The 25,892-nt window shown below is 37.8% G+C and overlaps 2 protein-coding genes across 2 annotated transcripts; both read left to right on the forward strand.

Annotated features, from left to right (window-relative positions):
* Positions 1 to 628: 628 nt before the first annotated feature.
* LOC308706052 (macrophage mannose receptor 1-like) lies at positions 629 to 11,909 on the forward strand (the record flags this gene model as incomplete). Its single annotated transcript, XM_081391438.1, has 10 exons — positions 629 to 674; positions 780 to 806; positions 1,045 to 1,431; positions 1,534 to 1,881; positions 1,957 to 2,331; positions 2,402 to 2,779; positions 4,843 to 5,214; positions 5,303 to 5,647; positions 10,805 to 11,170; positions 11,482 to 11,909. The coding sequence occupies exons 2-10, from the start codon at positions 782 to 784 to the stop codon at positions 11,907 to 11,909; spliced, it is 3,024 nt and encodes a 1,007-aa protein (XP_081247564.1). The 5' UTR covers positions 629 to 674; positions 780 to 781.
* Positions 11,910 to 14,255: 2,346 nt separating this feature from the next.
* LOC308706053 (C-type mannose receptor 2-like) lies at positions 14,256 to 24,901 on the forward strand (the record flags this gene model as incomplete). The annotated part of the gene is made up of 11 exons (XM_081391439.1): positions 14,256 to 14,295; positions 16,233 to 16,535; positions 16,714 to 17,055; positions 17,128 to 17,502; positions 17,584 to 17,961; positions 18,327 to 18,617; positions 18,790 to 19,134; positions 19,739 to 20,104; positions 20,443 to 20,826; positions 21,178 to 21,254; positions 24,578 to 24,901. The coding sequence occupies 11 exons, from the start codon at positions 14,256 to 14,258 to the stop codon at positions 24,899 to 24,901; spliced, it is 3,225 nt and encodes a 1,074-aa protein (XP_081247565.1).
* Positions 24,902 to 25,892: the final 991 nt, after the last annotated feature.

The following is a 25,892-nucleotide window of genomic DNA, read 5'->3' on the forward strand; positions in this document are numbered from 1 at the left end:
TTTTTTTTTGTACTATCACTGAACTTTTAAGTGTTATTGACAAAGTTTGTCAAGTGAATGTTGCATGTTGTCCTTTCTACTGTTTGATGAATAGGCTTACTGTGAATTCAGGCATAGGCTCTTTTTTCATGTTCTTCACCTTGATCAAAACATGAGTTGCAGGAATAAATTATTTAGATTATAAATTATTTGAGTTTTTAGGTATTTAGACATTTCAGTTTGTTCTTTTGCTTATTGTTTAAAAATGATAATGAAAAATGCTTTGACACTGTGTGCAGTTTTATCAAACATTAAAATATATTTCCATAGCTTAGTGTTGCAGTGCATCACAGATTTTGTTGATATATTATGTCCACAAACCAACCAAGACATCTGCACTCACAAGTTCAGAAAGATGGAGCAACGGTTGTTTTCAAGCACTAGTTTCATGTAACAACAACATGTGGAAGGTTCTCATAGAGTACATCTATAATGGCTCATAGAGTACATCTATAATGGCTCATAGAGTACATCTATAATGGCACCTATGTGACTCAACAGGTTTCTTTGTGTCGCATGAGTTTATAAAAGTGATTCCACCCATATTTAGCAAACACTATAAATATTAAGACAGTCAGGTAATCTAAAACAGAAGCAGCAAGAGCAAGAGAAAAGAAGAGGCTTCAAATCAAAAGGTAAACTGTCGTCCCGACATTTGAAACAGTAAAGTAATAAATAGAGAAAATAGAACAAATGATTTGATTGATTATTTTATTTATGTGCTTAATATGTTTCCACAGCTATGTTTCCATTGCTTCTGTTATCAGGTAAGACAAAGATTTCCATAAAATATTTTATCATCAAAATCATAAATTGACATTTTTGTACAAGAATGTGGTTTAACATTTTTCTGGCGACTGATAATGCAGTAATTATTATTATTATTATTTTTTTTTACCATTTTGAGAATACAGTTAGAGTACACTATCAGAGAATACAGTCAGAATACAGAATAGAGTACGCTGACCCATTTGGTCCTTGTTTTCTTAAACTGGTCTTTAACAGGTTTTATCACCTTCACCTTGAGTGTTCCTCAGTATGTCTTTGTGAATGAATCCAAGACTTGGGCAGAAGCTCAGAGATACTGTAGAGATAAATACACTGATCTGGCCTCCATTGAGAATGAACAACAGTCGGTCCAGTTATTGGACACAGTGAATGACGATTCCATTGATTTGGCCTGGATTGGACTCTATGATGATCTGAACAGTTGGAACTGGACTCTAGAGGACAGTGATTTCTTCAACGAAGGACGGAAAGACTTCAGGAACTGGTATAACCCAGGGCCAAACAATTATGGAGGACAAAGTTTGTGTGTAGGCTTATATATGTATAGTGGGATATGGTATACATCATACTGCTCCAATACAAGTCCTTTTATCTGCTATGATGGTGAGCAGTTTCATTTAGGACAATGAAAAAATGTGATTATGTTTCATCATTCTGAAATAATCAACTCTCACTAATGCTCATTGATGTACTTAAATGTTTTAGGAAGACAGAATGCCAGTGCTAGTTATGTTTGGGTTTCCCAGTACAAAACCTGGACTGAGGCTCAGAGTTACTGCCGAGAACATCACACAGACCTTGTCAGTATCAGGAATGAGACTGAAAACCAGAAGATCCAGTTTTTATTCCAGAATTATTATTATTATTATTATAATGTTTGGATTGGACTGTACAGAACCAGACTTTGGTCAGATCAGAGCAACTCTTCGTTCAGTAACTGGACGACAGGACAGCCAGATACTGCAGGATCCTGCACTGTAGTCTCATTCAGTGACTCTGGGAAATGGGCAGATGAAAACTGCAATTATGCATTTCCTTTCATTTGCTACAGCGGTGAGTAGAAGTCTGTCCTAATGGCCAGGACTGTCAAAAAATGTTAATGCTATAAATCTGACATTTTCTCTACAGTGTCATCTTTGACATCATCCCACCAGTATCATTTTGTAAATAAATCCAAGACCTGGACTGAAGCTCAGAGACACTGCAGACAGAATTACACTGATCTGGCCACCATTGATAACATGGAGGAAATGAACAGTCTGATTAACACAGTTAATGGGAGTTACAATGGTTCAGCCTGGATTGGACTGTATGATGATGTGAACAGCTGGAGATGGTCATTGGAAAACAATGATTTCTATCAGGAAGGAGAGAGAGATTTCAGGAACTGGTATCATGAACCAGACAACAGTGGGGGGAAAGAACTGTGTGTTTACATGAATTCAGATGGCAAATGGTATGATATATCATGTGACTACACACAGCAATTCGTTTGCTATGATGGTAAGGACTATTTTTTTTTTCTTTTTTTTTCTGTGCGTCTATGAAATGTGTTGTATATTTCAAATCACAGGTAGAGTGAATGCCACACAGAGATACGTTGGAATCTATGACAGGAAAACCTGGTCAGAGGCTCGTAGATACTGCAAAGATCATTACACAGATCTTGCCAATGTGAGAAATCAGACTGAGAACCAGAGGATCCTTGAGACAGCAGGTGGATATGGAGTCTGGATTGGACTGTACAGAAACAGGGTTTGGTCAAACGGTCAGATTACCAAATATGAAGATTGGAGACCACAAATTCCATATTCTTCACAGCAACCAGATAATGGTCAATATGATTATGGCCAATGGTTTTCTCAGCAATGTACTGCAGTATCATTCAGCCATTTAGGCCAATGGACTGATGAGAACTGCTTATCCAGCATGCCTTTCATCTGCTACAACAGTGAGTTTATTTTTTCTCTTTTTTTCCCCCTCCTTTTTACGCCAGTTAATTTAACTTTTAAACCAAAAACTGACTAGACATTACAAAAAGTGGCATTAGAAGTCAATGTATATATATTTACTCTGAATATTTTATTTTTTAATGTATATTATTTATATTATATTTTATAAAGGTTTTGAAACAACTTACCACAAAGGCTAAGCTGAATATTTTAATTTGCACCATGATGCAAAAGCTGTTTTTCCAGTTAATATAATATACATGTAACGGTGTTGGTGGTCGTTGAAGGCACAGGACGAAGATGAAGATAGTGATGTTACATATGACACTGAAGCTTCAAAGCACGTATCGAGTAGGCCTACGCAGCGCAATTTCTCATGAAGGTCCGTGCCGGAGTGTGCACTGTTTTCAGAGAAACACGTGATCAATGAAAAACAAAGCCTCACTTTCTTTGCAGTCACGTGAATGCTTCACTTTGCGTGTCAGAATGTTTGAACCCAGACCACTACTCTACAGGTTTTTGGATGTTTAAGTCCATTTAATTTTTTTATTTAATTTTTTCATTTACCATTTTTATTTTATTTATTAATAAGTCTATAGCCTATGCTACATGATCATATATTCTGCTATATAAACAGCATAGAAACCATAAAGTAATTAGACCACCATTTACTTGCATCAAGCAACTCAACATTTAATTTATTGCCACAATTTAATATGTGAATTATATTATCAGAAAACTGAACATTTAAAGGGTTAGTTCACCCAAAAATGAAAATTCTGTCAGTAATTACTCACCCTCATGTTGTTCCAACCCCGTAAGACCTTCGTTCATCTTCAGAACACAAATGAATATATTTTTGATGAAATCTGAGAGCTGGATCACTCCTCCATAGGCTTCTAAGTGATTGGAACTTGCTGGCCCAAAAAATGTATTAAAGAGATCGTTAATATAGTCCAAGTGACTACAGTGGCTCAATCTTAAGTTTATCAAGCGACGAGAATACTTTTTGTGCGCAAAACAAAACAAAAATAACGACTTTATTCCACTATTCATTTCCTTCTCTCTGGGCCTCGAGTGAGTTCACGTAATGTTTTAGCGCAGCGCTTCTGTGTTGTACGTCACACGCATCACACATGACCAGCGTCGGCCAATAGTGAGCCTACGTGTGACGTACAACCCAGACGCGCTGCGCTGTTACACTACGTGAACTCACTCGAGGCCCAGAGAGAAGGAAATGAATAGTGGAATAAAGTCATTATTTTTGTTTTGTTTTGCGCACAAAAAGTATTCTCGTCACTTGATAAACTTAAGATTGAGCCACTGTAGTCACTTGGACTATATTAACGATCTCTTTAATACATTTTCTGGGCCAGCAAGTTCCAATCACTTAGAAGCCTATGGAGGAGTGATCCAGCTCTCAGATTTCATAAAAAATATATTAATTTGTGTTCCGAAGATGATCGAAGGTCTTACGGAGTTGGAACAACATGAGGGTGAGTAATTACTGACAGAATTTTCATTTTTGGGTGAACTAACCCTTTAACATCGTCAGGTTTTTATTTGTGCTTAAAAGATAAAACAATGGCGCTGCGCACTCGGGTTTATGGCGGCCATAAATTTTACCTGCCACAAAATGGTGCTGTTTTCGACACTCTTGATGCTTCAAATCTTTTCCCGGAACAATCAAGGGAAAGCCTCAGTGCTTCATGAAGCTTCATTTTCCCATCCCTAGATGAAGGTACAACAATGTTTATTTAAACTAATACAGGCACAACCAGAACTAACACAAACGAGAACCGACCAAGGACTGAACAGAACAGGGAGTATAAATACACAGAAGGAAACTAACTAGACGGTAAATTAATCAGGGACAAAGGAGCACAGGAGCAGACAATCAAGCAGACAATCATCACAGGGTGATGACGTGGTGGTGACAATATACATATATATTTTTTTAATTACATTTGGAAAGACCTCCACAATAAAACCATTTTAACAGTTTCATGATATATTGGTGATTGTAAAGAATAGTATTTCTCTGTTTATTTTAAACTTACAGAAACCTGCACGCAATCTTCATGCACCCATCAGTATCACTTTGTAAATGAATCCAAGAACTGGACTGAAGCTCAGAGATACTGCAGACAGAATTACACTGATCTGGCCACCATTGATAACATGGAGGAAATGAACAGGCTCTTTAAAACAGTACGTAAGACTTACTATGGCAAAGCTTGGATTGGTCTCTATGATGATCTGAACAGTTGGAAATGGTCTCTGGATAATGCAACATTAGGAGGATTTAAAAGCTGGTATGTCCAGCAACCAGTGAACTCAGGTGGACAGAGTCTGTGTATGTACATGTCATATTATTGGGGAGTATGGCGTGAAATCTCTTGTTACTATACACTTCCATTTGTTTGCTATGATGGTGAGAACTCCTGTTGACTTTTTAAAGTTTTTAGAACAATATATTTATGATACCATGGATATATTACATACACATATATTCCCCGCAGGAAGAGTGAATGCTAGTACAAGTTACGTGTTTGTTTACCAGTACACAAACTGGACTGAGGCTCAGAGTTACTGCAGAGAACATCACACAGACCTCGTCAGTATCAGGAATGAGACTGAAAACCGCAAACTTCAGTCTTTATTTCAGTATTATTCCTCTTTTTGGATTGGACTGTACAGAACCAGATCTTGGTCAGATCAGAGCAACTCTTCATTCAGTAACTGGAGGACAGGACAGCCAGATAATGCTGGAAACAGTGAATACTGCACTGCAGTGTCATTTAGTGACTCTGGGAACTGGACAGATGAAAACTGCAATACTGCATTACCTTTCATTTGCTACAGTGGTGAGTATTACGTGCACCTCTGTTACAAAATGCACAAGGTTGACTTTTAAGGGTACACCACTCTCTGGCAGACAGACTTGAATTAATTTTGAAATTATTTAGAAATGTTATTCAACATTGCCAGATTATTTTTTTTTTTTTACAAACACTTTACAAAAAGATTCCATTTGTTAACATTAGTTAACTACATTAGTAAACATGAACTAACTATGAAAAATACTTCTAAAGCATTTATTAATCGTAGTTAATGTTAATTTCAACATTTATTAAAAAACATTATTATAAAAAATATTTTTTAATGAACCTGAGCTAGCATTAATGTATTGATCTATGTTAACGTTAGTTACATATAGTCAGTGTTGGGGCTAGTTACTCAAAAAAGTAATATATTACATATTACATATTACTCTCAAAAATAGTAATGCCTTACTTTACTTTATTACTCCCTGGAGAAAGTAACTAGTTATATTACTAGTTATATTACTAGTTACATTTTTTTTCTTAAAGGGACACTTCACCCATTTGCATTAAGCTTTGTATTGTTAGAAACCCAGTCATATATTATAATAAACGTGGATTTTTCATTATTTTTTCCCTGAGATGGGAGAAATAAGGATTTAAGTGTTTTACTTCCTGCTTATTATGACGCAAAAATCATCATTTTGCGTCATAATAAGCAGGAAGTCACATTTCATTGAAAAGTGTAGAGACTACAAACACTAGCTCCTCATTATTCCAGGGGGCGGGACCCGCTTACAGATCAGTGGGTGGGACTTCACTTTCTGAAACTAAAAGCAAAATCCTCCATCTTGTTTGGAAGCTAAGCTAACAGGCACTGTGGAGTCAGCTGTGAAGATATGACAATAGCGGAGGGTAACGTTACTCAATATGATGTAGAAGAAGAGGATTTCGGAAGTCTGATGCTCGAATCAGGTGTTTGTGGCTACCTTTACAAGCCGCATTATAGCGAAGAGCAGCCGAGGCAGAAGACCTGCCTGTCGCGGACGAGAAGCCCAGACAGGCTCGAGCTGGGGGCGGACTGGTGGCGCCGGTGATCTCACTATGCAACTACGAACACAGAGATAGAGTCTGTCTGCTGCAAATAATTTAAACGATGCCAATTTCTCCTGGACGAAATCTCTGAATCAGATGAGGACACGGACGTTTGTGTTGTGAACCATCCTAGTTTCGCACCGCATCTGACTGAACATCCCGGTAACGTTACCATGGAATAATTCACCACTTTGAAAGAAATACAAATGAGGAGTAATTCACTAATGAGTTCGCCAACTAACTAACGTTAGACATTTTGTGTGAAATGAATTTCAAGCTCCGGTGGTAGCTAGCCTTATAGACGGATGAGTGATTCATATGCTGTTCTGGATTAGTGGGAGTGGCTTGCGCAGCTGTGCAATGTGGTGCATTGTGGGAGTTGTTGTCTTTCATACAAATGCGTCCTGAAGTAACTTTCTTTCTTTCCTCGGTCAAGAAGGCATCAAATTCAAAATTTATTTTACATTTCGACTACATATATGACCCACTTTCAATAAAGATCAATGTTCCCATGGGTGAAATGCTCCAACCCTCCTATTACCTTTGGGGTCAATTTGACCCCATTCAGTGTTTAACGTCTCTAAATACATACTTAAAAAAAAAAAAATTGCTTCATATTTAAAGACTTTTCCTAATTTAATGGGGACAACTGGGTAAACATAAAATTAACATGATGATAGGTTTTCAATGTTCTGTACGTACTTTTGTAGCATCGGTGTTCTTTGGGGTCAATTTGACCCCAGGCTCATTTTGCTGTATAAAACCGTATAAAACATATAAGAAATATCAATTTTTTTGTTGTTCACACATTGGTGATTAGGCACAAATCCCACATTTATTTTGGATGATATTGAGGTCATTATAAGTTGAGATTTTATGATCTTCAAAAACCTTCACTCTGCTTTAGGGCCCTAACCTGACATTACCATATAGGCCTACTTGAAGTATTGGGAGAACCACTGCTAGTTCACACGATATAGTGGAGGGGGGAATCATAATTCTCACAAGAAATTAGATATTTCCAGTGCCAATTATATATTTCCAGGGAAGGGAAAACATAATTCTTGCAATAACTTTGATATTTTGTGCCGTGTGGGGGAGGGGAAAACATAATATAGGGGATGAGCAAATGTATGAAAGCTTCCACAGAAGCCTTATAAACCATTTCTCTTTGTGCTTTGTGAGCTCTCTCTTTATGCTCTTTCTCAATTGAAAATTACCTCTTAGCAAAGTTTTTGGGGGTTTTTTTTGGGTTCTATACGGACCTGTTCGCCAGCAAGACACCAGTCGACCCGCCCAAAATGCAGGACGATGCCATAACAGCCATGCCGTCAGTGTTGACCAGTGAGGTCAGGCATGCGATCCAGAACATCCAGAAAGACCGGGCGCCAGGGCTGGACGGAATCGAGGCTGAGCTGCTCAAAGAGGGTGGACCGATGCTTTGGGCAGCATTGGCCAGCCGTTTCAGCCGCTACATGGCGCAGAGAAGAACACCAGATCAATGGAAGACGGCCAAGACAGTGCTGTTGTACAAGAAGGGTGACCGCGAACAGCTGAGGAATTATCGGCCAATCTGGCTCCTGCCGACCGTGTACAAGGTTTTCACCAAGGTGCTGTACAACCAACTAGCCAGGCAGTTGGACGAACAACAGCCACCCGAACAGGCCGGCTTCCGGTCTGGCTACAACACAATGGACCACATCCACGTGCTGAACCAACAGCTCGAATGCTGCCGGAAGTACAAGATGCCCTTGGTACTGGCCTTCGTAGACTACGAGAAAGCCTTCGACAGCATAGAGATCAATGCCGTACTGCTCGCCCTACAACAACAGGGCATCTCCTACGAGTACGTGGACCTTTTGCGGGAGTTGAACAGCGGATGCGCCACCAACATCACCTTGTTCGACCGGACACTTCCCACTTGAATGACAGGGTACAGCTGTGGCCAAATTTGAAATTTTTGCTGCTTCAGTTGTTATGATGTTGATTCACATTTTTCTAGATTATTGTGCAGAGTGATCAGAGGCATTTTACATCATTTCAAAAAGCTTTATCACAAAACCCCAAATTTCACTGTTTTTGTCCTTGGCACCAAATTACCAGCTAACATAATTTTACTAATCATATCATCAGCACATAATTGCTATAAGGAAGGAAGAAGTGCTTCCAATCATTGTGTTCTTCTGTTAGCAATGGTTTCCTCCAAAGAAAGATGGAGGATCATCTTTGCATCAAAATGGCCTCCATTTACCAGATCATCAAGAGCTTCAAGTATAGAGGTTCGGCTGCAGTGAAGAAGGCTTTAGGATGTCCCAGAGTGTCCAGCAAGTACCAGGAACTTCTCCTCCTGAGGAATCAGCTAGGGAATCGTGTCACCACCAGTGCAGCTCAATATTGGCAGCAGGTGGGTGTGAGAGCATCTGCACACACAGCGAGGCCAAGACTTTTGGACAACAACCTGGTGTCAAGAAGGGCAGCAAAGAAGCCACTTCTCTCCAATAAAAACATCAAATATTGGCTGAAATTCTGCAGGAAGTACAAGAATTGGACAGCAGAAGACTGGTGCAAAGTTAATGTATCTGATTAGAACATCTGGAAAATCGATTGTCCAGAGAAGAAAAGGTGAACGCTACCATGAGTCCTGTGTCGTGCCAACAGTGAGGCATCCTGAGACTATCAATGGGAGTGTCATATTGACCCCAAACCCATCCTTGATAAAATATATTGTCTAATATAATAAATAAAAAGCTATTAAAACACCAAAAAATATATATAATTTTAGAATTTTAGATAAATTAGTGACATTTTATAGTAATTTGCTAATTTTGTCCATAGTCGTGCAATAGGTATTCTGGATGTATAAGGGGTGGGGGAGGGGGTGGGGGGTTGGTGGTGTTTTATTTAAAGGGCTATTTAAGTAGTCAACAAAGAAACATAAAGTACCTGACTTAAACCTTTGGGGAAAAAATCAAATTGTGGTGGTTTAAAATGCTGGGGTCAAATTGACCCCAGTGGGTAAAAGATGTTGGTAGATTTGAGGGTAACAGGAGGGTTAATTACTCTATAATTGCCTGAGATGCATCAGATGGAGGGAGAACATACAAAGGAGGAGTGTTCTTTAGGGTCTTTATTACGCCAACAACAGACTGGCACTGTCTAGCACAAATAACTACAAACAACTGTACTTGTACTTGCCGTTGTTGACGCTTCCATTTTTCCCCATCTGTCCCAATAATATCTGTCTGCAGAGCCGCAGAGCTACAGTTTCACCCCAGCAGTTTTACCCGCGCATGCACAGTTTCAGGTTGTAATTCAAGCCCTATAAATAGTCATTTATATGCAAAATTGTCTATAAAACACAACCGGTCTTCCGACCTTTTACTATTTGCGCGAGGGAGAGAGAGCAATACAGCGCTCGTGTTGTTTGAAGGCGGTGAGAGTGAACGGGCTGCGCGCGCGCGTCCGGGGCGCTATATTTTTTTTTCCCAGGATGGTAGGGGAAGACTCATGAATATTCATTAGGGAAGTCATCCCTGATTGGCCTTAACTGCCGCGTGTCGACCAATCGGTGATGGTAAATGATACCTCGTGCCAAACCCAGACCAATCACTGTTCCATTCACGCCCTCCTCCCCTTCCCTTCTGTTCTCTGTGTTGTGTGCCTTGTGTGTGATGAAGGTGCTACTGGCAAATGTAACGCAAGTAACTAGCTCGGGAAAACTGTAATAATATTACTATTTTCAGACGAGTAATGCCTTACACTACTAGTTACTGAAAAAAGTAATATTATTACAGTAACAGTATTACTTTGTAACGCGTTACACCCAACACTGCATATAGTGATGTGACTAACATTAACAAAGATCAATACATTGATGTTAACAAATGTTACTTAATGCAAATATGACATAACTAATGGCACTTTATTGTAAAGTGTTACCAAAGTATGTAAAAATCTATATGTGGATCCTCTTATTTAGTCTACAAACATTCTACAAAAGTTCATTAATTCCAAATCCAAAATGTCCTTACAAGTAATCTTTATGATGCACTTAAAGTAACCTTTTTTACTTTAATCCTTACCCTTTTTTCTCCACCTTGCCAGCATTTGCATCATCCCACCAGTATCACTTTGTGAATGAGTCTAAGACCTGGACTGAAGCTCAGAGACACTGCAGACAGAATTACACTGATCTGGCCACCATTGATTACATGGAGGAAATGAACAGTCTGATTAACACAGTTAATGGGAGTTACAATGGTTCAGCCTGGATTGGACTGTATGATGATGTGAACAGCTGGAGATGGTCATTGGAAGACAATGATTTCTATCAGGAAGGAGAGAGAGATTTCAGGAACTTCTATCATGAACCCAACAATGGAGCGAATGAACTGTGTGTTTACATGGATTATAATGGAAACTGGTTTGATTCATCATGTGAAAGTTATTTCACATTTGTTTGCTACAATGGTAAGACATTACAAGTAAAAAATATGTGTGTGTGTGTATATATATATAGATATATATATATATCTCTTCTTTTGCTTTGAGATTTGTCAAAGGGATTTTCATTCCTGATAGATCTTGAAGTGTTCAATATTTTTCTTCCACATTTAAACCCAAAATTCTTGAGAGAAAAGGGAAATTCTGTTTTTCATTCTTTGATTAGGCTAATTAGTAAGGTTTTTTTGTTTTCAAAATGTATTTTATTATATAGCTATACATTTGACAAATAACAAATAAACTGACTGATTTACATCCACTAAATTGTTTTATCTTAGGTAGAGAAAACGCCTCTCAGAATTATGTTTTGGTATATGAGGAAAGGACCTGGACTGGAGCTCAGAGCTACTGCAGAGAGAAATACACTGACCTGGTCAGTGTGAGAGATGAGACAGAGCGTCAACAGATACTGAACATGACGCGTTATTATTCTGGTTATGGTTATTATTCTGGTTATTATGTATGGGTTGGTCTGCACAGAAACAGGCTGTGGTCAGATCAGAGCAGCTCTTCCTTCACATATTGGCTGCCATATACTCCAGGTGATGTTGCACAACCAGATAATGGTGCAAATGTCCCAGGACAGCAGGGAGCTCAACACTGCACAGCTATGTCTCTAAAATACTTTGGTCAGTGGACGGATGAAGGATGCTTTGCTAGTTTGCCTTTCTTCTGTTACAGTGGTAAGCAAATGTACTTTCTGTAATGAAATAAAATAATAAGCACCAGGGGAAAAAAACAAGCAAATTTATGTTAATATGCCATTGTTATTTGTGTAATTCACAAACTTTTATGCTAATGCTAGCTCTGTCTTCTATTTGCTTTCTGGTGAACATGATGATCATCATATTGACCCATCAATTCAGATGTATATGGTATGTTTGTGGAGATATGTGCGGTTTTCAGTCCAAAATTATTGTTTTTCAACATACATCAACATTACCGGATTGTATTGTTTGTATTCATGCACTACTGACCAGTGTTCTTTTTTTTTTTTTTTACTGATCAGTGATGGGACTGAGAGTGGAACTTAGAAGTGCGGAAAATCTGTCAGAGTCTCAGATTGAAAAGCTTGTGATTATACAGGTGAGGAACGGTTCAAAACACTCATAATGCTTTTAGTTTTTGTTGCACAAAAAGAAACAAAAAACACATGCAAAATAAATACATTTCTTTAGAACAACTTCATAACAACAGCATAATAATAATAATCAAGTGTAGCGTCAGTTCTGGCAGGTCACGTTAGTCAAGCTCACATCAGCTGACTCTCAGCTGATCTACGTCTACCTATAGGAATAAGACGCCATCATTGTATGCATGTATAAGCTCCTTCAGTGTTATCAACAACTATTGCGTTTCTCAGGAGCGAATTACCCTCCTCCGTCCCCAGCTCCTCCTCTTGTTCGGTCAGGATTTGACATTCTGATTCCCCTTTGAATCAGACTAAATTCTCGATTTATAGGTTCTGTTCGGTTTACCCTAAGGGGGGTTATTGCTGCTCTCCCTGCTCTTATCCATACTCGGCTACATGGATGCGCAGGGAGTTCTCGCCCAGAACAGAATCCATACCACCAATCCTTACTGTATGCTAATTGTCAGTTGTATTTGACGATAGTGGTCCTGACAGAAATAATAATAATAATGATTATTATTTACAGATCTTTGTAATATATTTAGCTCAAAAATATCTCACAGAAAATAATCCCATGTTTCAGCTCCAGGAAGAATTGATCAGACGAGGACTTCCCAGCAACTTCACAATGCATTTGAGAAACTATCTTAAAATCAAACCATGAGAGAAAACAACAGAAGTTGTGCACACACACACGAACATGGTTTTAGGGTTTGTGTTCCTGCATTTTGCATGTTCTTTGTCCTATTGATAATAGAAATTTTGAATGTCACATGATTGTCTTGTATTGTATTGTACTCATACTATCACAACTTTTTATATATATATATATCTAATCAAACTAATCAAACATTTTGTGTTATTTTGTGTTGCAATGATTTGATAATTTGGCCCGGGACACTGGGATAGGCTTCATTGATAATAGAAATTTTGAATGTCACACGATTGTCTTGTGGTGTATTAACATTTTTTTAAACAAATATAAAATATGTAAACTGCAGGCTTTTTTTCTTCTTTTTCTTTTTCTTCTTTTTTTCTTTTTCTTTTTTTTTTTACTATAAAATTATTAACACAAAGTAGGTTGCTTGTACTCATACTATTATAACTTTTTTATATATATCTAATCAAACTAATCAAAACATTTTGTGTCATTTTGTGTTGCAATGATTTGTTAATTTGGCCCGGGACACTGGGATAGGCTTCAGCATCCCTGTGACCCTACATAGAACAATCAATTTGGAGAATATGGTTGGATAATTTGTTAATCTGTCTAATCAAATTTACTTGGTAATTTATTAGTCATCAACCAAACATAATGACAAATCTTTTTTATCAGGGATACAGTTGTATTTGTCTTTGTTGTCAGCACAATACAGTACAGTGGAATGATACAGTAACAACATACAGTGGAACAACCACATGAAAACAGACATCTGACGTGACTTACACATCATATGACACAACATTTTGTATATGTTTTTTGATTACATGGTAATGTGATATTATATGATACTATTTACAGGTTTATTGTACACTACAATAAATAATCACACAAAACAATGTCTTCTTTCTTTAGTTATGGACCTCTAAAGTCCACTGGGGTTGATCAAGGAAAAGTTTACAGTAGAAAATAAAAAAATCTTGTCAGTAAGAATAATAGCATCAGTCAGGATTATGACTTTGTGATTTACACAGAGACCAACCAAATGGAGGGCTATTAATAACCAGAGTCTATAGTCTGTAAACTATAAACAAGATTATACTTATTTACATAAGTGTCCTGTAAATTATACAGCTTGCAGACGAAACGCAATAAACACGGTCATGTTATCTCTGTTTGGGAACTCAGCCGTATAAGACAGGTCTGAGAGATAGTTTACAGAAAAACTTTGACAACACACTTTGCTCAGGCATTTCAGAATGACCAAAACAGCGTTTCAGATGCTGAGCAACGACATCGGTCCGCGGCTGGTTGGTCCAGTTATGCCGTCCCACTGCAAAGTCACATTTCTTTTTTGATGTGCATTGAGGAATTTATTCTGTAAATGTTAGGGATGCACTGAAATAATAAATAAATTATTTATTTTAGTGTTCAATGCTCAGGTTTCACTCTCGCTTTAGCAGTCAGTCGCTCAAGACCCATGCGAACGCTCCACTCATGTACCTGCTCATATTCATTAAAGCAAAGTCCACTCAAACAAATGCCAACATTACATTTATTTATACTTGTTTCTGTTTGCAATTGCCCTGCATGGTGTGGTATAGCCGTGCTGTACCCTTTTGTTGAATGATCCACTCCTTGCTGCTCAGCTCACATGCTCTGATAATACCTATAGCTTTAGCTTTATATTACTATGCATTGTTTGAATAATTGGTCAAAAAATAAATCTTTTAAATCTGATTCTGTTGCATAACATTTTAATAATATATTGATATTTAATATGAATGAAGCCTATTTTCTGTTCAATTTTATTGTGTTACTTTCATTAAAAGTGTGGTTTCTTTATTTTATTGGATTGTATTTTTTGAAATTCAGTATGTTTAAAACTACAGAATTTCATTTAAAAAGTCTAATTTTAATACAATTATACAAAAAAGCTAATCTTTTAAAAGCGTTTTCGGTTTGGGTTTTCGGCCAAGATTTTTAATTTCTGTGCATCCCTAGTAAATGTGTTTCTATAATAGTTTATGCGCATGTTTTCTTATAAGATAATAAATCTATTCAACTCAATTGAGCATTTTTTTAATGCACATTTTTACATTCAACATAATTCAGTAATGAAATATATATGATTATTATTGTGAATGAGTTATTGAATCATTTACTCAACCAATTTATTCAAAAACATGAAATCGTTCAGTTGGATCTGGTGCATGTATTTCTGGACTCCCATGCGCATTTGTTAATCTGTGGATCAGGAGATTATGGTACTGTTTTCACTATGAAGGTGAGCTCGGTTAGACATTAAATCACATTAAATCAGGGTCATTACACATACTGTATATGCAGCTTTATCTTTGTTAGAAAATTTGGTTTTGAGTATCTATAGCTAAAAATTTGGTGCATCCTTAAAACTGTTAACTTGTATTGATTAGCACTGATGGAGTCTTATCTATTGTCTGCCGTTTATTTAATCATTGTCTGCTATCTATTCGAATATTCAAGAAGGTCAATTTTGTGCAACCACAGATGCAGAAGTTCCGAATACATGTAAATCACACAGTTTGACGTAGGCAACTGCATGGATAAAAAAATAAATCCTTTTCATTACTGTATAAGATATAACCAGTTTGAACCGGAACGGACCGTCCACTAAGCCTCTTTAACCATTGTTACTGTAGACTCTGATGGAGTACATTTGATAGGGCAGCTTTGTGATCCAAGTTTCATGATGTCATGAGTGTTCAAAGAAATGATCCGCCCCTTCTTTGCAAACCATTATAAATTTTAAGACGGTGACACAATCTGGCCAGAAAACGGACAGAAACCAAGAAAATCAAAAGGTAAGCTTGGCAAAATATAATTAATTGTATTATTATATAAAATAATATTTATTATTATAATTATTGTACTTTTAAATGTATCCATCTACTAGATGCTTTATACAAACCTACATACACATGAGGAATGATTTAAAAACGTTTTTTGTACTATAATATGTATATTGTATAATACGTATATAAATCTTACTTCACAGCTATGTTTCCACTGATTATATTATCTGGTAAGCCAAACATTTTCATAAAGTGTTTCATCATCACAGCTTGCTACTCTAAAATCATGATATGGCTTTTGTTGGGCTTCTTCTGGTAACATTGTTTATTTCCATAGTCTAAAAAATACAGTCTAACACATTCATTATGTTAAATAACATGTTAAATGTGCCTGTTAAACAGGTTTTATCACCTTCACCTTGAGTGTCCCTCAGTATGTCTTTGTGAATGAATCCAAGACTTGGGCAGAAGCTCAGAGATACTGTAGAGATAAATACACTGATCTGGCCTCCATTGAGAATGAACAACAGACGGTCCAGTTATTGGACACAGTGAATGACGATTCCATTGATTTGGCCTGGATTGGACTCTATGATGATCTGAACAGTTGGAACTGGACTCTAGAGGACAGTGATTTCTTCAACAAAGGACGGAAAGACTTCAGGAACTGGTATAACCAAGAAACAAATAATTATGGAGGACAAAGTGTGTGTGTGTATATGTACATGGGGATATGGTATACATATCCCTGCTCCTATGGATTTTATCCTACTGTCTGCTATGATGGTAAGCTGTTCCAATATAATGTCTAAGACAGTAAACAAAAATTGAAAACAACCAAACCACCTCTCTCTAAACTTAATATGATATTAATATCTTTCAGGAAGAGAAAACGCCAGTGATACTTATGTTTACATTTACCAGTCTAAAACCTGGACTGAGGCTCAGAGTTACTGCAGAGAACATCACACAGACCTCGTCAGTATCAGGAATGAGACTGAAAACCAGAAGATCCAGTATTTCTTACGGAATTATTATAATGATTATGTTTGGATTGGACTGTACAGAACCAGATCTTGGTCAGATCAGAGCAACTCTTCATTTACTTACTGGAGCACGTGGCAGCCAGATACTGCAGGATCCTGCACTGTAGTGTCATTTAGTGACTCTGGGAACTGGACAGATGAAAACTGCAATTATGCATTTCCTTTCATTTGCTACAGCGGTGAGTAGAAGTCTGTCCTAATGGCCAATACTGTCAAAAATGTAGTGCTAAAATCTGACATTTTCTCTACAGTGTCATCTTTGACATCATCACGCCAGTATCATTTTGTGAATGAGTCCAAGACCTGGACTGAAGCTCAGAGACACTGCAGACAGAATTACACTGATCTGGCCACCATTGATAACATGGAGGAAATGAACAGTCTGATTAACACAGTTAATGGGAGTTACACTGGTTCAGCCTGGATTGGACTGTATGATGATGTGAACAGCTGGAGATGGTCATTGGAAAACAACGATTTCTATCAGGAAGGAGAGAGAGATTTCAGGAACTTCTATCATCAACCGGACAACTATGGTGGGAAAGAACTGTGTGTTTACATGAATTATGCTGGCAAATGGTATGATATATCATGTGACAACACTGTGCCATTCGTTTGCTATGATGGTAAGGACATTTTTTTTTTTTTTTTTTTTCTGTGAGTATTTCTGTGCGTCTATGAAATGTGTTGTATATTTCAAATCACAGGTAGAGTGAATGCCACACAGAGATACGGTGGAATCTATGACAGGAAAACCTGGTCAGAGGCTCGTAGATACTGCAAAGATCATTACACAGATCTTGCCAATGTGAGAAATCAGACTGAGAACCAGAGGATCCTTGAGACAGCAGGTGGATATGGAGTCTGGATCGGACTGTACAGAAACAGGATTTGGTCAAACGGTCAGATTACCAAATATGAAGATTGGAGACCACAAATTCCATATTCTTCACAGCAACCAGATAATGGTCAATATGATTATGGCCAATGGTTTTCTCAGCAATGTACTGCAGTATCATTCAGCCATTTAGGCCAATGGACTGATGAGAACTGCTTATCCAGCATGCCTTTCATCTGCTACAACAGTGAGTTTATTTTTTCTCTTTTATTTTCTCTTCTTTTTACGCCTTCTTTTAATTTAACTTTTAAACCAAAAATTTAATAGACATTACAAAAAGTGTCATTAGAAGTCAATGTATATATATATACTCTGAATATTTAATTTTTTAATGTATATTATTTATATTATATTTTAGATTTTGAAACAACTTACCACATGAATATTTTAATTTACACCATGCAAAAGCTGTTTTTCCAGTTAATATAATATATATATTTTTAAATTAAATTTGGAAAGACCTCCACAATAAAACCATTTTAATAGTTTCATGATATATTGGTGATTGTAAAGAATAATCAATGTATTTCTCTGTTTATTTTAAACTTACAGGAACCTGCACACAATCTTCATGCACCCATCAGTATCACTTCGTAAATGAATCCAAGACCTGGACTGAAGCTCAGAGATACTGCAGACAGAATTACACTGATCTGGCCACCATTGATAACATGGAGGAAATGAACAGGCTCTATAAAACAGTACGTAGGACTTACTATGGAAAAGCTTGGATTGGACTCTATGATGATCTGAACAGTTGGAAATGGTCTCTGGATAATGCAACATTAATGGGAGGATTTAAAAGCTGGTATGTCCAGCAACCAGTGAACTCAGGTGGACAGAGTCTGTGTGCATACATGTCATATTATTGGGGAGTATGGCGTGAAATCTCTTGTTACTATACACTTCCATTTGTTTGTTATGATGGTGAGAACTCCTGTTGACTTTTTAAAGTTTTTAGAACAATATATTTATGATACCATGGATATATTACATACACATATATTCCCCGCAGGAAGAGTGAATGCTAGAACAAGTTACGTGTTTGTTTACCAGAACACAAACTGGACTGAGGCTCAGAGTTACTGCAGAGAACATCACACAGACCTCGTCAGTATCAGGAATGAGACTGAAAACCGCAAACTTCAGTCTTTATTTCAGTATTATTCCTCTTTTTGGATTGGACTGTACAGAACCAGATCTTGGTCAGATCAGAGCAACTCTTCATTCAGTAACTGGAGGACAGGACAGCCAGATAATGCTGGAAACAGTGAATACTGCACTGCAGTGTCATTTAGTGACTCTGGGAACTGGACAGATGAAAACTGCAATACTGCATTACCTTTCATTTGCTACAGTGGTGAGTGTTACGTGCACCTCTGTTACAAAATGCACAAGGTTGACTTTTAATTGTACACTACTCTCTGGCAGACAGACTTGAATTGATTTAGAAATTATTTAGAAATGTTATTCAACATTGCCCGATTTTTTTTTTTTTTTTACAAACACTTTATAAAAAGATTCCATTTGTTAACATTAGTTAACTACATTAGTAAACATGAACTATAACTATGAAAAATACTTCTAAAGCATTTATTAATTTCAACATTTATTAAAAAACATTATTATAAAAAATATTTTTTAATGAACCTGAGCTAGCATTAATGTATTGATCTATGTTAACGTTAGTTATATAGTGATGTGACTAACATTAACAAAGATCAATACATTGATGTTAACAAATGTTACTTAATGCAAACATGACACAACTAATGGCACTTTATTGTAAAGTGTTACCAAAGTATGTAAAAATCTATATGTGGATCCTCTTATTTAGTCTACAAACATTCTACAAAAGTGAATTAATTCCAAATCCAAAATGCCCTATTACAAGTAATCTTTATGATGCACTTAAAGTAACTTTTTAACTTTAATCCTTACCCTTTTTTTCCCCACCTTGCCAGCATTTGCATCATCCCATCAGTATCATTTTGTGAATGAGTCTAAGACCTGGACTGAAGCTCAGAGACACTGCAGACAGAATTACACTGATCTGGCCACCATTGATAACATGGAGGAAATGAACAGTCTGATTAACACAGTTAATGGGAGTTACAATGGTTCAGCCTGGATTGGACTGTATGATGATGTGAACAGCTGGAGATGGTCATTGGAAAACAATGATTTCTATCAGAAAGGAGAGAGAGATTTCAGGAACTGGTATCATGAACCCAACAATGGAGCAAATGAACTGTGTGTTTACATGGATTATAATGGAAACTGGTTTGATTCATCATGTGAAAGTTATTCTACATTTGTTTGCTACAATGGTAAGACATTACAAGTAAAAAATGTGTGTGTCTGTGTGTATATATATATATATATATATATATATATATATATATATATATATATATATTCTTTTGCTTTGAGATTTGTCAAATAAAGGATTTTCATTCCTGAAAGATCCTGAAGTGTTCAATACTTTTCTTCCACATTTAAACCCAAAATTCTTGAGAGAAAAAGGAAACTTTCAAGATTGTTTTTCATTCTTTGATTAGGCTAATTAGTAATGTTTTTTTTTTTTTTTTCAAAATGTATTTTATTATATAGCTATAAATAACCAATAAATTGACTGATTTACATCCACTAAATTGTTTTATCTTAGGTAGAGAAAACGCCTCTCAGAATTATGTTTTGGTATCTGAGGGAAGGACCTGGGCTGAAGCTCAGAGCTACTGCAGAGAGAAATACACTGACCTGGCCAGTGTGAGAGATGAGACAGAGCGTCAACAGATACTGAACATGACGCGTTATTATTCTGGTTATGTATGGATTGGTCTGCACAGAAACAGGCTGTGGTCAGATCAGAGCAGCTCTTCCTTCACATATTGGCTGCCATATACTCCAGGTGATGTTGCACAACCAGATAATGGTGCAAATGTCCTAGGACAGGAGGGAGCTCAACACTGCACAGCTATGTCTCTAAAATACTTTGGTCAGTGGACGGATGAAGGATGCTTTGCTAGTTTGCCTTTCTTCTGTTACAGTGGTAAGCAAATGTACTTTCTGTAATGAAATAAAATAATAAGAATCAGGGGAAAAATCAAGCAAATTTATAAAAATAAATTGTTGATGTTAATATGCCATTGTTATTTGTGTAATTCACAAACTTTTATGCTAATGCTAGCTCTGTCTTCTATTTGCTTTCTGGTGAACATGATGATCATCATATTGACCCATCAATTCAGATGCATATGGTATGTTTGTGGAGATATGTGCTGTTTTCAGTCCAAAATTTGTGTTTTTCAACATACATCAACATTACCGGATTGTATTGTTTGTATTCATGCACTACTGACCAGTGTTCTTTTTTTGTTTTTTTTTTTTGTTTTTTGATCAGTGATGGGACTGAGAGTGAAACTTACAAGTGCGGAAAATCTGTCAGAGTCTCAGATTGAAGAGCTTGTGACTATACAGGTGAGAAATGAGTATAATTTGCATGAGAAAACACATGCAAAATAAATACATTTCTTTAGAACAACTTCATAACAACAGCATAATAATAATAATCAAGCGTAGCGTCAGTTCTGGCAGGTCACGTTAGTCAAGCTCACATCAGCTGACTCTCAGCTGATCTACGTCTACCTATAGGAATAAGACGCCATCATTGTATGCATGTATAAGCTCCTTCAGTGTTATAAACAGCTATCGTGTTTCTCAGGAGCGAATTACCCTCCTCCATTCCCAGCTCCTCCTCTTGTTCGGTCAGGATTTGACATACTAATTCCCCTTTGAATCAGACTAAATTCTCGAATTACGGGTTCTGTTCTGTTTACCCTAAGGGGGGTTATTGCTAGTTCTTGCCCAGAACAGAACCATACCACCAATCCAAACTGTATGCTAATTGTCAATTGTATTTGACAATAGTGGTCCTGACAGAAAAATAATAATAATAATAATAATAATAATTATTATTATTATTGTTATTATTATTTACAGATCTTTGTAATATATTTAGCTGAAAAATATCTCACAGAAAATAAATCCCATGTTTCAGCTCCAGGAAGAATTGATCAGACGAGGACTTCCCAGCAACTTCACAATGCATTTGAGAAACTATCTTAAAATCAAACCATGAGAGAAAACAACAGAAGTAGTGCACACACACACGAACATGGTTTTAGGGTTTGTGTTCCTGCATTTTGCATGTTCTTTGTCCTATTGATAATAGAAATTTTGAATGTCACATGATTGTCTTGTATTGTATTAACATTTTTTTTTTACAAATATAAGATATATGTAAACTGCAGGCTTTTTTAATTTTTTTTTTTTTTTTTTTTTTTTTTTTACTATAAAATTATTAACACAAAGTAGGTTGCTTGTACTCATACTATTATAACTTTTTTATATATATATCTAATCAAACTAATCAAACATTTTGTGTCATTTTGTGTTGCAATGATTTGTTAATTTGGCCCGGGACACTGGGATAGGCTTCAGCATCCCTGTGACCCTACATAGAACAATCAATTTGGAGAATAGATGGTTGGATGATTTGTTAATCTGTCTGATAAAATTTACTTGGTAATTTATTAGTCATCAACCAAACAAAATGACAAATCTTTTTTATCAGGGATACAGTTGTATTTGTCTTTGTTGTCAGCACAATACAGTACAGTGGAATGATACAGTAACAACATACAGTGGAACAACCACATGAAAACAGACATCTGACGTGACTTACACATCATATGACACAACATTTTGTAAATAATTTTTGATTGCATGGTAATGTGATATTATATGGTACTGCAGGTTTATTGTACACTACAATAAAAAAAAAAAAAAAAGTCTTCTTTCTTTAGTTATGGACCTCTGGGTCCATTGGTCCACTGGGGTTGATCAAGGAAAAGTTTACAGTAGTAGAAAATAAAAAAAATCTTGTCAGTAAGAATAATAGCATCAGTCAGGATTATGACTTTGTGATTTACACAGAGACCAACCAAATGGAGGGCTATTAATAACCAGAGTCTTAAGTCTGTAAAATATAAACAAGATTATACTTATTTTACATAGCTAAGTGTCCTGTGTAAATTGTACAGCTTGCAGACGAAACGCAATAAACATGGTCATGTTATCTCTGTTTGGGAACTCAGCCGTATAAGACAGGTCTGAGAGATAGTTTACAGAAAAATTTTGACAACACACTTTGCTCAGGCATTTCAGAATGACCAAAACAGCGTTTCAGAAGCTGAGCAATGACATCGGTCCGCGGCTGGTTGGTCCAGTTATGCCATTCCACTGCAAAGTCACATTTCTTTTTTGATGTGCATTGAGGAATTTATTCTGTAAATGTTAGGGATGCACCGAAATAATAAATAAATGCTGCCCCGCCCCTCAGTGTTCAGCGCTCAGGTTTCACTCTCGCTTTAGCCGTTATCACTGTGCGTCAGTCGATCAAGACCCATGCGAACGCTCCACTCATGTACCTGCTCATACTCATTGGAAAAGCATAGTCCGCTCAAACAACGTGCCAACATGAAATTTCTATGTAGTAATATATACTTGTGTCTGTTTGCAATTGCCCTACATGGTGTGGTATAGCCGTGCTGTAGGCCCTTTTGTTGAATGATCCACTCCTTGCTACGCTCAGCTCACATGCTCTGATAATACTGGTGGTGGTTGAGGAGATTCCCCCTTCCATATGTGAAGCGCTTTGAGGACCCAGAAATAGCACTATATAAATGTAACAAATTATTATTATTATTATACATAGCTTTAGCTTTATGAAGCCTTTTTTCTGTCCAATTTTATTGTGTTACTTTCATTAAAAGTGTGGTTACTTTATTTTATTGGATTTTCGGCCAAGAGCTGTTAGGTCACGGAACACAAGATCCAGTTGCGAATAAAAGGTAAGGTTTATTTTGTGAAACAGCAAATGATCAAGACAAGACAGGTTGGTGTAGAATAGCAAGTCGGCAGTAGGTCCTTGGCAACGCGGAGACTGCAGTGACTGTATCCAAGTCCAAGTGGACAAAAACATCCGATGAAGACAAGTCGAAAAACAAATCCGGGCAAAAAGTTCGTGACTCAGGCACTGGAGGCAGAAATAGTCCGGTACATCAGAAACTGGATAGAGAACTGCACAGACAGCAAGACAAGGTGAAAACAGTGACAACGATCTGACAATGAACACGACAAACACAAGACTACATATAGGACACATAAACAAGACTCATCTGCTGCTGATCTGATTGCTCATTAGTGCAACTGACGCCGATAAGCAATCACATGAGAACAGTACACACAGAATGAACAGGCGAACCGTGACATGAGCATCCAGAATTTTGGGTTTCGGCCAATAATTTTCATTTCTGTGCATCCCTAGTAAATGTGTTTCTATAATAGTTTATGCACATGTTTTCTTATCAGATAGAAAATCAATTCGATTCAGTTGAGCGCAGTTTTTTAATGCACATTTTTTACATTCAACATAATTCAGTATTGAAATATATGATTACCATTGTGAATGAGTTATTGAATCATTTACTCAACCAATTTATTCAAAAACATGAAATCGTTCAGTTGGATCTGGTGCATGTATTTCTGGAGTTATGAAAACTGGATAGCAGCAGTTCCCACTTTAACACAGCCACCAGATAATGGTCAATATGATTATAGCCAGTGGGGTTTTCAGCAATGTACTGCAGTATCATTCAACCATTCAGGACGATGGACTGATGAGAACTGCTTATCCAGCATGCCATTCAACCTGCACACATTCTTCATGTACCCGTCAGTATCACTTTGTGTCTGAGACTAAGACCTGGACTGAAGCTCAGCGATACTGCAGACAGAATTACACTGATCTGGCCACCATTGATAACATGGAGGAAATGAACAGGCTCTATAAAACAGTATGTAAGACTTACTATGGCTCAGCTTGGTTTGGACTCTATGATGATCTGAACAGTTGGAAATGGTCTCTGGAGAATGCAGCATTAGAAGGAGGATTTAAAAGCTGGTATGTCCAGCAACCAGTGAACTCAGGTGGACAGAGTCTGTGTTACGATGCAGAGCAGGATGCAAGAAGCAGGATCCAAGTGCAACGGTGTTTTTATTAAATTAACTAGAACTTTGACATAAACTCAGACTTCAGAACAGAACAAAGAACATGCAACCTCACAACATCAATAACTCACAATGACTGAACTAACACACAGGGCTCAAATACACAGACAACCAAGCTAAACAAGATAACAAGGGGGTGTGGTAAATAAGAAACACCTGGGAAGACTAATCAACATAACAGGAGAAAGCTAAACATGCAAAGACAGGGGAACACATGACAGACAAGAACAAGACACAAAACCCACACCGTGACATAGCCCCCCCCCATGGGCGGCTCCCGACGCCCATAAAAAACAAAAAGTTCAGGAGGGCGGTGAAGCGGAGGCGGTCTTGGGGGAGGGCCGGAGGGCCAGGCCCGCACTGGGAACCGGGAACAGGATATAGGCAAGGCGGGCCTGGGCCGTGGAGCGTGGGCGACAAGGGTGGAGCAGGACATGCAGACGGCCAGGACAGAGCAGACTGTGCAGACGGCCATGGAGGTGCAGGCTGTGCAGGCAACCAGGGCAGAGACGACCCTTCAGGCGGCCAGGGCGGAGACGAACCTTCAGGCGGCCAGGGCGGAGACGAACCTTCAGGCGGCCAGGGCGGAGACGACCCCTCAGGCGGCCAGGGCGGAGACGACCCCTCAGGTGGCCATGGCGGAGATGATCCTTCGGGTGACCGTGGCCCCTCGAGTGGCCAAGACGGAGTCCTTTGGCCCCCCCCCAAAAAATACTTGGGTAAAGTCCCAGGCTCTGAGCTGGGCGGAACCAGCGGCGAAGAAAACTCTGAGCTGGGCGGAACCAGCGGGGAAGAGGGCTCTGAGCTGGGCGGAACCAGCGGCGAAGAAAACTCTGAGCTGGACGGAACCAGCGGGGAAGAGGGCTCTGAGCTGGGCGGAACCAGCGGGGAAGAAGACTCTGAAGACTCTGAGCTGGACGGAACCAGCGGGGAAGAGGGCTCTGAGCTGGGCGGAACCAGCGGGGAAGAAGACCCTGAAGACTC

The sequence above is a fragment of the Scardinius erythrophthalmus genome (genome assembly GCF_964197995.2).
Source record: "Scardinius erythrophthalmus genome assembly, chromosome: 17".
NCBI lineage: Eukaryota > Metazoa > Chordata > Actinopteri > Cypriniformes > Leuciscidae > Scardinius > Scardinius erythrophthalmus.